The sequence below is a fragment of the Citrus sinensis genome, chromosome 7 (assembly GCF_022201045.2).
Source record: "Citrus sinensis cultivar Valencia sweet orange chromosome 7, DVS_A1.0, whole genome shotgun sequence".
In the NCBI taxonomy this organism is placed as follows: Eukaryota; Viridiplantae; Streptophyta; class Magnoliopsida; order Sapindales; family Rutaceae; genus Citrus; species Citrus sinensis.
Genome location: NC_068562.1, coordinates 24,928,127 through 24,939,970, shown reverse-complemented (window position 1 = coordinate 24,939,970; position 11,844 = coordinate 24,928,127). Strand labels below are relative to the sequence as shown.

The window sequence follows — 11,844 nt, the reverse complement described above, 5'->3', positions numbered from 1 at the left end:
ATTATATTTATACTAAAGCACAAATTAATACCAGCAAACAAAAAATTAGTTTAACAGCAGTGGTATATAGGAGTGAAGTATGTCATAACCAAATGGCTGTTCTAATTAATTATTAGCAAATGGGATTAATTAGATTAGAAATTTATCATGCTATAATAATAACCAATGGGCAATGGCTATATATATTTAATTAGCAAATGGGATTTATTTTTTAAATTCAGCGTGTGGTTTCACCTTTTTTGCATTTAAATTGAGAGCAAATCGAGAGAAGATCGAGCGGAGATTTGTCCCTATAATTGTTGTTTGCTTAGGTGGCCAGTTGGCTTACTACGTGGCTCTAGCTTCATAAGTTTCTTTGTTAAATGTTTATTATATATAGTATCAATTAATAAAACATAATATCTTATACACATATCATTTTTTATTTATTGGCCATATATATATATATATATATATATATATATATATATATATATATATATATATATATATGCCTCTAATAATTTTGTAGTCGCTAGCTCTCTCTTTCTATCTATTAAAGCATCGATATATTTTGGGATCATTTGCTCTTTACTGTTGAGGACTCAGCCACTGTTGTTGCCTTTTGCTTCGAGGTTAGTACTGTTTCTGCTTTCTCTTTTTTGCTTTCTCTGCTGTGCCAATGATTTTTTTTTGTGAGTTTTTTTTTTTTTTTTTGGCTCGTTTGATTTGCTTGCTCAGCCTTGTAATAGGAGGAGTAATGTATATACAGTATGTGTGTTTGTGTGTGTGTGTGATTTAGGGTTGCAGAAACTATGTTACGATATGATAATATAATTTCTCTCTCTCTCTCTCTCTTATTTCTTTGTCTAGTCTGTTTGTTTGCTGAGAAAATATGAAGGAAAAGAAAAGAAACGAGTAAAAGAAAAATCACATGATAGCGGTGTCCAAACACATGTGGCTGCTTGAATACTAGTCTTTGGCCTACTAATCTGACAATCAAAGTCAAAACTATTATTTTTCACGTGATTTTCATTTATTCTCCTGAAAATTATTCCATTTAAGCAACACTTATATAATTCTATACGCTCTCTCGTTTTCTTTCTCTTTAGAAGTCTTCCTTTACCATTCATCTTCCGCTCATATCAGTTTACATTTTTGACTGAGTAAATAAAAAGGAGTATTTTCGTTTTCGATAATTGCTTTAAAAATAATAATAATAATAAAAAGAATATATATGGGCATGAGAAGCCATTAGTTTGGTAACATTACCAAACTCTCAACTCTTTTACTAGATAACTTCCATAATTAGATAGTTTGTTTTAGTATTAGTTAAAGGTTTAGACTTTAGGCATAGGATTTGCATTAATTTTTTTAAAATTTGCTCTTTGTCGGTGTCTTGATAGTGCCATTTAGCATTATGTTGAGGAGCCTGGGAATTCTCATTTTCTCTCCAAGTTTCTTGGCACACGAAACTTGAGATGCCGGGAAGTAATTTCATTTTTGAATGCTTGCAACTTACAAATATATATATATATAGATAGTACAACTCATAAATCTATTTAGATTAGCTCAGAAATCAACTTCCACTAATAACATTGGAGATAAATTTATCTTTATTCCATACATCACTTACCCTTTTACTGTTTCAATAACAATCAATAACTCACCTTACATAAAAAAATTTAAAGGAAAATAAGAGTAAATGAGTCATTTGCTTGATATTTTATCTTAAGAATATAAAATATGTATTTATGATAAAGCAAAGACGTTTAAAAATAACAAAAAAGTGTTAGAAAATATTTTATTATTAATTTTTTTATTTATACGGAAACTTGTATTTCTTATTTTTAATATTTAAAATTTTTATTTTTATTTTATATAATTCATTTAATAAATAATGAATATGCGTATTTAAAAATAAAAATAATAGTGTAAAATTATGATATTATTATAAAAACAGTAAGAAAATAAGTAGTATATATTAATTTTAGTTGAAAAAAATACTGGTAAATCTCCCTTAAAAAAATCTAAATGAACCAATGAACTAGGTAACATATGTACCCCTGTATAGATATCCATATTTCACCCATAACCTACTACATGGGGTCAAAAGTTAGCATAATTAGTTAATGAGAAAATGGGTTTCTTGATTGTTCCACCACCTGTTTTTTCTTATATAATCATGCTTTATTAAATAATTAAACACGTAAGACATGAAAAAGATCATCACTTGGCTCATTTGTCATAAAAAGCTAAACAAATTAATAATAAGTGCTAATGCGATGACTCAAGAGATCTCGCAAATGCACGTGCGGATCATAATCTCTCGGACAGAGCAAAACAGATGCCATTACCGGATAGAGCTATTGTCTCAATATTTCATAATCAATCCAAAGCTTTGAAAAAGAAATATTAGAAATTAATTTATTAAATAAAATATATATTTTTATATACAAAATAAAGAGATATCATCATTTTGCCAGGCAAAAACAGCACATTTATGGTCCATTTTCTTTGAAAATTGTTTCTTCACTTTACCCTGACATGTATAGTGGTACATGCATATCACAAATGACAAGTGGCTAGAAAGTTGCAATTATTTGAATAGAAACATTTAATCTAAATCTATGTGCAGTTACATGAATAATTTGAACCATTCTTTGTTTATCTTATCTTTTTTTTGTACAGACATTCATATTTCTTTCTCTTTTTTCTTCTTTTTTAATAAATGATAAAAAAATTATAATTCTTAATAGATCCAAGTAATACATAAGCGCAAAACTACAATCATGATAGTAGTTTTGTATAGTTCAGCAATTGAATTTTCAAGTTTTTTTTTTCCAATGAGATTTCTCAAATTTTGGGTTACATTTTAATTACGTGTCGAGTTTTAAAAATTGTGAATGACGTAAACATTTAATTTTAATTTTCACAATTGTTATGTCGAACCTTTAAAAATGTATTTTTTTTAAAAAAAATAGAAGGATGTACAAAAATAAAAATTAATTTTTAATCTTTATTTCTCCTAAAAATCGAACTCAGATACGATCACAAATATAAATTAAAAAAATCTTAAGAAAAAAATTATGAAATCAACCTACAACAAATTTAGAATAATAGGATGAGAAAAGATTATTTCCTCATGTAGATAGATACACACTAAAAATGTATCATATCTTGGCATTTGCATCAACTCTCTCTGTCTTTTTTTTTTTTTCACAAAAGTATTTGTTGTATTTACCAAATACGTTTACCCCAACCCCCCTTTCATCAATTTGCCATTGTTGATCTGTGATAACATAAGATAAGGCTATTTCCCCTTCTTTTTCCGAAGGAGGGTGAGGTCATAATTGATTGATATTTTAAGTGCATGGGACCCTCGAGACACCAATCATGATTTCCTGCCAAAATCAACGGCAGAAAATGAGTGGTCGCGACTCTGGGGTCCCACTCATAGTCAGAGTGTAGGGACACTTGGTTTTGTATGCTTGCCCCCATTAATCAATTTATGTGTAATAACATGTAGCTCCCTAGGGTTCTCAAAATTTCTGAACAGAGGATCTACCTTGTTCATTCATATCAAACAGACCTTTACTTTTTATCTTAATGACCAATACTCCTTAAGTTTTAAGTTACGTAGTCTTTAGCTTATAAAGGTAATTTGATTTGTTTAATTAGGATTTAGTCTGTAAACTACTCTTTAATTGAGTGATGGGTTTTTTCTCACCTTATTTTTTAAATACAAGTAATTTCGTATGTATTGAGCATATTAATTTTTTTTCCAAATATTTAAAAATAAATACAACTTGATTTGAACTCAAATATTTGGACTATCATATCGCACAACTATTATTCAATTAAGTGGTGGATATTTAATTTCCTTATTTATTAGATTGTGAGATTTTTCGTATATATTATAAAAATCGACTTTCTTCCTAATCTTTAAAAGTAAATATAATTTCTTTCAAACTCAAGTATTCAGGCTGTCATATCACAAAATTAAAATTCTTCTAAATATTTAAAAGTAGAAATAGATTATTTTAGATTTAGATATCTAAATTGTCATATCACAACATTAATATAAGAGTTTTGTGAATATAAGAATATTCTTAAAAATACTTTGTGGGATTTATCACAAAATTAATATAAGAGTTTTGTGAATATAAGAATATTCTTAAAAATACTTTGTGGGATTTAGTACTATATTTTAGGACTTATTTGATGCAGGCATGGAAACTATTTGCTTATTTGAGAAAATATAGAAAAAATAAAAAAAGGAAATGTAGGTTGATTTAGGAGTTTTGTGAATCTAATAATATTCTTAAAAAGAAACCGTGGGATCTAGGACCACTGTTTAGGACCTGCTTGATGCGAATATAGAAGCTATGGGCCATTTGAGAGAATAAGAAACAAGTAGGGATGTAGAAGTTATATTCCAGTAGACCATAATCTATCTTATCACCTCTCTTTCCCGTCCGTACAACACCAGATCTCTCTCTCCTACGCCGTCCGTACAATATCTTTCTGTAAGTGAAGATCTTCGTGAGCTCAGATAGATGCTCCGATCTGATTTCTTTCATCATCGGTTATGATTTGAAAGAGAAAAAGAAAAAAAAAATGAAAATAATTTCACGTGAGTTTCTTTTGTTTCTCTGTTTTACTGCATTTGCTTGCATGCATGCAAGCAAGCTCAGTCAGTCCCAAACAAGTAAAATCAGTTTTAAAAAACAAAACCCTTTTCTGGAAAACAAACAATTTGCTTCCTTCTCTCTGAAAAAACTTGTTTTGCCCAAAAAAAGAGATCAAAAGTTGTTCTAAATTTAGGAGCACCTTAAGAAATGAAAGGGATTGATGATTGAAAATGGAAACACAGGAGTAAAGAAAGCAAAAAGGTCTGTTTTTTAAAATTAATTCAGCATTATTATTATTGTTATTTTAAATTTCTGTAGTAATAGCAAACAAGAGTCCCAGAAAACACGGAAAACTGTTTTTAAAAAGCAAAAAGATACAGAGTTCTGCTGCTGCCGCTGGCCTTGGCTGCTGCTAATAATACTACAGAAGCTATATCATAGCTTTACCTTTAACTTTGGTTTGGTTTCATTTACATTAATGGGCACCAAAAGATACATCAAACTGCAAGACACAACACCCAAGAAAATTGTTGTTCATTTGTTAAAAATGAAACCCAATTGTCATTTGTCTCTCGCTCTCTCTCTCACAGGCCGGATTGTTAGTTAATTTTTGGGATGGTTCGTTTTCTTCTTTACTATTATCATTATTATGTTGATGTTGTAAATTCTTTTAGCTCCATTTAATGCCCCTTTTTAGAAACTCTCAAAAGAAACACTCCTAATTATTACATCTCTACATATTACATAACCATTAAGCAACTGTTTTCTGTACAGTCGTTTTAATGATTTTTATTTATTACTCTCACTACTCAATTTGAATTTTTCCTCATGTGGGTCACTTAGATTTCCAATTTTTTCAACTGGGGATCTGTTAAAAATTTAATTTAATTTTTTGTAATATTAAATTTGCTTAATTGTGTGTAGTACTAATTGTGGGCTTGCTTTTTGTTCTTGCAGAGAGATTATATTTATAGTAGCAGAGAAAGCACAACTCTAGCTTGTAGCTTCTTGTTTCCCGGGCTAGCGCCGCTTGTGTTTGTTGTTGTCGTTGTAGCTCGTGCGCATCAAAATCCAGATCTCGAGAAGCCACCATTGGCGATTTGGTTTCAATTTCGAGGTTTTAAAAGTACTTTACTTTCTCCACCATTAACGCTTTATAATTTACGCCTGCCAAGCCAAAGTGCTGCCAACCTTTGGAAGTGCTTTTGTTGGGTTCAATACAAAGCACTTTTGAGGAGTTTTGGCTCTTTTTTTATATTGTGCTCAAAGGTGGGAAAATTGACCTTTGAGGTGTTGCTCAAGCCTTGATCTTAGGTGGGTCGGTAATTGTTTTGGACTTCTTTTGTTTGTTGCTTTGCATTGAAACCAAGATATTAGTCCTAAGAACCTTGTTGATTGATGCTTTGGTTTGTGTTGCTTGTATTTGATTATTGTATATTTTCCGGGTTTTAGGCAAATTTTATATTGGGATTAATGAGCAAAGGTGGTTTAGAACATGCTAAACGAAAAATTGGCAACTTGCCATTGGTGTTTTGAGGGGTTAGAAGCTGGTTCCTCGTACTTACCCATGTTAGTAAATTGTATATTCTGTTGAATTACTTATTACTAGCTGTTTAGTCTTATTAATTTACATAGTCTAGAGAGGAAAACTCGGTCCGTGATTTGAGGTTTCGGTGGGTTATTTAAGGGGTCTGTGAGCTTTTTGTTTAGATGCATAGGAGGAGTGCTTGAGAGAAGTGGTCTTTAATGTGGAATTTTGGTCTCGATTACAAGACATGCTGAGCTCTGATGAGGGTGTAGATGATGTGTTCTTTGACTCCACTGATTGTTTGTCATTCGAAGAATCAGTTGTATCAGAAGAAGAATTGGGGCCCGGGAAATTAGATTATGATATTTGGATGAGTGAGCCACGAAGTGTGAAGGAAAGACGTAAGAATTTTTTATGTAAAATGGGTCTTGTTGAGTTTTCTTCAAAGAATGAGATTACTTTTGATGATTCATCGCAGATGATGGGATTGGATAGGATTATTGAATGTAGTGGAGCTGTTTCAGGTTCTTCGATGAACACGGTGGATGAAAATCTGAATTGTTTTGATAGAGAAATGGATAGTGAGGCCAATTGTATGGTTGATGAATTGGAGCAAGATCAGATGAATGAATGCGTCGTTACTCTCGAAGGTGAGAGCAATGGACTTTCACAATCAGTTGATAAATTTGAAAATCCTTTTCCAGAATGCAAGGGTGTAAATATAAAGAAAGTGAAGAAATTGTGGAAACGTATTGTTAGCATGAAAAAGAGAAATGTAGAGACCTGTATGTCTGAGAAAAGAAAACCAAATTCTGAAAAACCTAAAGCAAATAAAATGGAGGTGAAGCAGAACAAAAAGAAGTGTATGGAGTTCACAGCTCTTTACACAAGTCAAGAAATTCAAGCTCACAAGGGCTGCATTTGGACACTGAAGTTTAGCCCAGATGGCCGGTATTTGGCAAGTGGAGGGGAAGATGGAGTTGTAAGAATTTGGCATGTCACGTCGGTGGCTGCCTCTTGCAAATCTTTCACTGATGACGGTGGTTTTGGCAGCAATGCCAAAGAAGGCAAGATTAAGTTTGGGAAAAAGAAGTCTAGTCATGTGCCAGTTGTCATACCAGATGAGGTTTTTCAGATAGAAGAATCACCGCTGCAAGAGCTTCATGGCCATAAGGGTGATGTTTTAGACCTTGCTTGGTCTAATTCGAATGTGAGTACCCCTGCAAAGAATTTTTCTTTTTATTGAAACTTTCTAGCATGTTTAATATTTTCCATTGGGGTAGCCGCTGAGTTAATACTAATTCAAGCTTCTGGTTGCAGTATCTTCTTTCATGCTCAATGGATAAAACAGTTCGTATGTGGCAAGTGGGCTGCAATCAATGTCTAAATGTTTTTGATCATCATAACTATGGTGAGTATGATTATAGTTTCATTTCCATTCAAATTTTCCATAATATGATGCAAAATTTAATTCCCTTGTCTTAAATTGGAAACAGTGACGTGCGTTCAATTCAATCCCATTGATGACAATTACTTCATCAGCGGCTCCATAGATGGGAAAGTTCGGATTTGGGGGGTTTGTGAGAAACGAGTTGTTGATTGGGCTGATGTACGCGATGTAATATCTGCAATTTGTTACATTCCTGATGGAAAGGTATTATCTGAGAGCACAATCTTTCCGCAAATTTATACTCCAGTTTGTAAGATTGCTATTGAAGTACTTTTGTTAACTCTTATACAAGCAGGGGTTCATAGTTGGTTCCATTACAGGCATTTGTCACTTTTATAAAGCATCAGGTACTTCTTCTTCCATCTATTTGGGATTTTACTTATTAAAATGTGAATCTGAGTTGATCATTTTTTCTTGAGGCATGCCTAAACTGCTTTTGTGACTATGCAGGTAATGATCTCAAGCTAGAAAAGGTACATTTCCACGATAGGAAGAAAACCTCTGGCAACAAAATAACTGGGATTCAGGTTTGCACTAGCAGCTCTAACTAGCATTTATATTACACAGACCATAATCTTGTTCATTATTGACATCCCATATCATCTCACATTGCAGTTTTCCAGGGACGAATCTCAAAGAATTATGATAACTTCAGAAGATTCCAAACTCCGTATACTTGATGGAGTTGATGTCATTCATAAATTTAAAGGTAAATGTTTGAAATATAGCATACTTTGAAACATTTTTACTTTGATTTTCATTTCAATTTTCAACCAAGTGAAACTTAACCACCCACATAGAGTCAATGCATAATAGTTAAAGAACAAAGCATCAGACTTGGAAGTTCACTGAGCATGTTTCGGAAAAATGGAAATCGATAATGCTTTTTTTGTTTTGTGTTTGCTTTTATCTCCTTTCAAACAAGCTGTTGTGTAACTGTTTTCCAGAAGGTGCATTTTTAAAAGACATTTGTTTTATTACTCAGTGTTTTTGTTTATCCTTATAAATTATATTCACAGGATTATTCCAATCAACTTCCACGTCAAGACAAACAAAATTTTTATATTGTTTCAAGATTGCTTTTTCCAATCCAACTCCAGAAAGCTGTAAATCTTTGGTTCAGCTTGAAATCTCATTACAGCTACACCGTGAACCTTATAAATCATATTTTGTTAGTCAATCACATCCATGTGTACTATTACAAGCTTCTTACTACCAATACATTAAGGAAAAGAATATATTACTTCCCTTCTTTTTATTACATAGTGATAAGAAACTTGTATTTTCTTGAAGTTTCTATGCATATTCGTATCGTTTCCCATAAATATTCTATCTAGCCTTGACATCTTACTCATACATTGCATCTATACTTTGATGAGTTTAAGAAAAGGAGAATCAGCTTCATTGTATTAAAACCTTACAAAGTTGATCGCCTTTTCCCATTAAGCTTTACAGCTGTACTAGTGCTTGTATTTTGTTAGTAGTTATCTTTTTTAATGGAGTTGTCATTCTTGGTTTTCTAGTAATACTTTTCAAAATTGCAAGCATTTTACACAAACAGTGAATGTAGGCACAGTTAACAAGGTTTTTAATTTTTATTATGTTCACATTAGCTGAAGTTGAATTAATAGCATTTATCTTGTGGGAATCATCCAATTCTTTATATTATTTAATATTGGAGCAATATGTTGCTGTCTTCCTAAAGCAATTATTTAATAATGCAGGTCTTCCAAAGTCTGGAAGCCAAATGTCGGCTTCATTTACCACAACGGGGAAACACATAATCTCAATTGGAGATGATTGTCGTGTTTATGTCTGGAACTATGATGAGTTATGCTTCCCATCATCGAAACAGAAAAACTCTGTACGTTCTTGTGAGCATTTCTTTTCTGAGGGCGTGTCTGTTGCAGTACAATGGCCAGGCATCGGAACAGAACAGAAGAGTCTATGTAGTAGTAGTCTTCGGGATTGCTCACAGAAATGGGACAATCTAGAGACTGCGCCCTGGATCAGAGATTCGGAACGTTTTTCTCTTGGTAGTTGGTTCTCTAATGACGGTCCTTGCAGGGGCTCCGCAACGTGGCCTGCGGAGAAACTTCCTCTATGGGATGTAACAATCGATGGTGACGGATATTGCCAGGATCCTCAACAGCAGCGGCTGCAACAACAATGCCTGAACAATGTCGATGATGTCAGAGCAATTTCTGCAACATGGGGTCTTGTAATTGTGACAGCCGGATGTGATGGTATGATCAAGACATTCCACAACTATGGGTTGCCAATTAGGCTCTAGGAGCTGGCACAGATCATAACTCAACACAAATGATATGCTAGTAAAATTAGAAGCAGGCTTAAGATGGCATGAAGATTCAGAAAAATGCATTGTGCCGAACTCACTGTATATATTTTAGGTTGCTCAGATCTCAGTAGGTGAAGTACTCTGACATGTTTTGTAAGTTAGTTTATCTTGACAAATCTTCATGTCACGAGGCTTTAGTGGCTGATCAGCTCATTAAGGTGGCTTTATCTATATTTATTTTTCTTGTGAATAATAATTATAGGACCAAACGAAAGAAAACGGGATACAATTACATTTTTAGAGCCAATCCCCGTCTGTTTCCTTGAGCGATGGTTTTGGTGTCTTGAGTATATATCAAATATCACCACCTTTGTTTTGTTATCAAATTTTACACACACATAAATACACATACATATACACCCACATATATATATTTTCTTCGGTGCAAATGTTTGTATTTTAATAAATACCGATTTGTTATATGTACCATATGACAAGCATTTTAAAAGATATATATACATTTATTTTGCCCCGTAGTCATATTAAAGTGGGGATCCACACGTAATAATAATAATAATAATAATAATTCTCTAGTGAGAATGTCACTGACAAATAAAAATATATTGTTTTAATGTATTAAAATATATAATTTTTAATATTTTAATGTGCATCGTCCTTTTAATAAAATGGAGATGTGCTTACTATAGAGGGATTATATATATGTATTAATGTATATACATACAATTATTTTTTGGTGAAGATGTTTGCATCTTTTAAAATACCAATTTGCTATATACACTATATGGTCAGCATTTAAAAGATATATACATTTATTTTGTTATATATATATATAGGTGCATGTCGGTTCGATCCGGTTTCGAAATAAACTGAATCAATTGGTATTTTTTACAAAATAGAAGCCAAATTTAATTGGTTGAATTGGGTTTTTTTGGTTTTAAACTAGGGCTGGGCAAATGGTTCGGTTTTTTCAGAACCGAACTGAATCGAAAAAACTTAATTCGGTTCAGTTCGATTCTAAGGCAAAAAACCGAATGATTTGAAATTATAAGAACCGATTGGTTTACATTCTATTCGTTTCAAAACCGAATAGAATCGAAGAACCGATCAGTTTAGTCCAATTATTTACAAATTATTTTAATCAAAATTAAAAAATATAAAAGCTAAATCCCAAATTCCCTTTTTTGATATCCTAATTTCGTAACCCTAATTCCTAAACCTAAAGTCCAAAATCCAGCTATCATTGGTGTCTCCCTCACCGGATCGGTGACTCGCCGCCTCTCCCTAAGTCCCTCGCCCCACGGTCAGCGGTGGCACATCCCTTCAAGCATGGTGACGCCGTCAAAGCCCTCGGTCTCTCACGGTTTCACGCGTTCACTAGCTCTATCCCTCACGCTCACGGTCAGCGATTGCCGCTCGTCTTCGAGCCTCACTGTTCTAACTGCCACTCGTCTTCTCTTATCACTCACAGTCTCACACCTCACAGTCTCCCTCTCACTGGTCCAAACCTCCTGCCATCAGCCCACATCTTTAATCTTCATTGCTGTAGGTTCTTTTTTTTTTTTTAATTTATGTTGTGGCCTTTGTGTTTGTTTTCTTTTTGTTTAAATTGAAGCTTATATGGGGTTAAATTTGTGCTGGTGTTGGTGTATATCGGTTGTTGGAAGTCTGGAATTGTACAATGAGCAAATATAATGGGTAATTAGATATGGCCATTGCAAGTGAAATAGTTGTATAATTGTATATTGTGAGAATATTGATAAGTAAATATTAAATTATCAACACCCTTCATTGCTTTCGGAATTTGGATACAAAGAATATTTGTGGTCCTGTAACTTCTATTTAGTTTGAAAATGGATGAGAAAAAGTAGATATTGTTTGGTGGTTGAAGACTTGAAGTTACTTAAATATCCCATTATTATCATGTTAACTAGTT

General features: G+C 32.8%; 1 protein-coding gene across 5 annotated transcripts; it reads left to right on the top strand.

Annotated features, from left to right (window-relative positions):
* The first annotated feature begins 472 nt into the window (after positions 1 to 472).
* Positions 473 to 10,276, top strand: LOC102606796 (uncharacterized). 5 transcript variants are annotated; one of them, XM_025092861.2, is made up of 9 exons: positions 4,926 to 5,231; positions 5,571 to 5,739; positions 6,666 to 7,351; positions 7,462 to 7,552; positions 7,638 to 7,795; positions 7,887 to 7,938; positions 8,042 to 8,118; positions 8,207 to 8,300; positions 9,316 to 10,276. In XM_025092861.2, exons 1-9 carry the CDS (start codon positions 5,229 to 5,231, stop codon positions 9,882 to 9,884), a joined length of 1,899 nt encoding a protein of 632 aa, XP_024948629.1. In that variant the 5' UTR covers positions 4,926 to 5,228; the 3' UTR covers positions 9,885 to 10,276. The 5 variants fall into 5 exon arrangements, with proteins under 5 accessions (XP_006464607.1, XP_052299868.1, XP_052299867.1 ...); XM_006464544.4 differs by lacking the exon at positions 4,926 to 5,231 and adding an exon at positions 473 to 614 and having other exon boundaries at positions 5,571 to 7,351; XM_052443908.1 differs by lacking the exon at positions 4,926 to 5,231 and adding an exon at positions 4,404 to 4,508 and having other exon boundaries at positions 5,571 to 7,351.
* The last annotated feature ends 1,568 nt before the right edge of the window (positions 10,277 to 11,844 follow it).

Coding starts and splice junctions, on each gene's coding strand:
- LOC102606796 (XM_006464544.4), top strand. CDS start 6,389: ATGCTGAGCTCTGATGAGGGTGTAGATGATGTGTTCTTTGACTCCACT. Junction 7,352..7,461: donor TTGCTTGGTCTAATTCGAAT/GTGAGTACCCCT, acceptor TTCTGGTTGCAG/TATCTTCTTTCATGCTCAAT. Junction 8,301..9,315: donor TGTCATTCATAAATTTAAAG/GTAAATGTTTGA, acceptor TTAATAATGCAG/GTCTTCCAAAGTCTGGAAGC.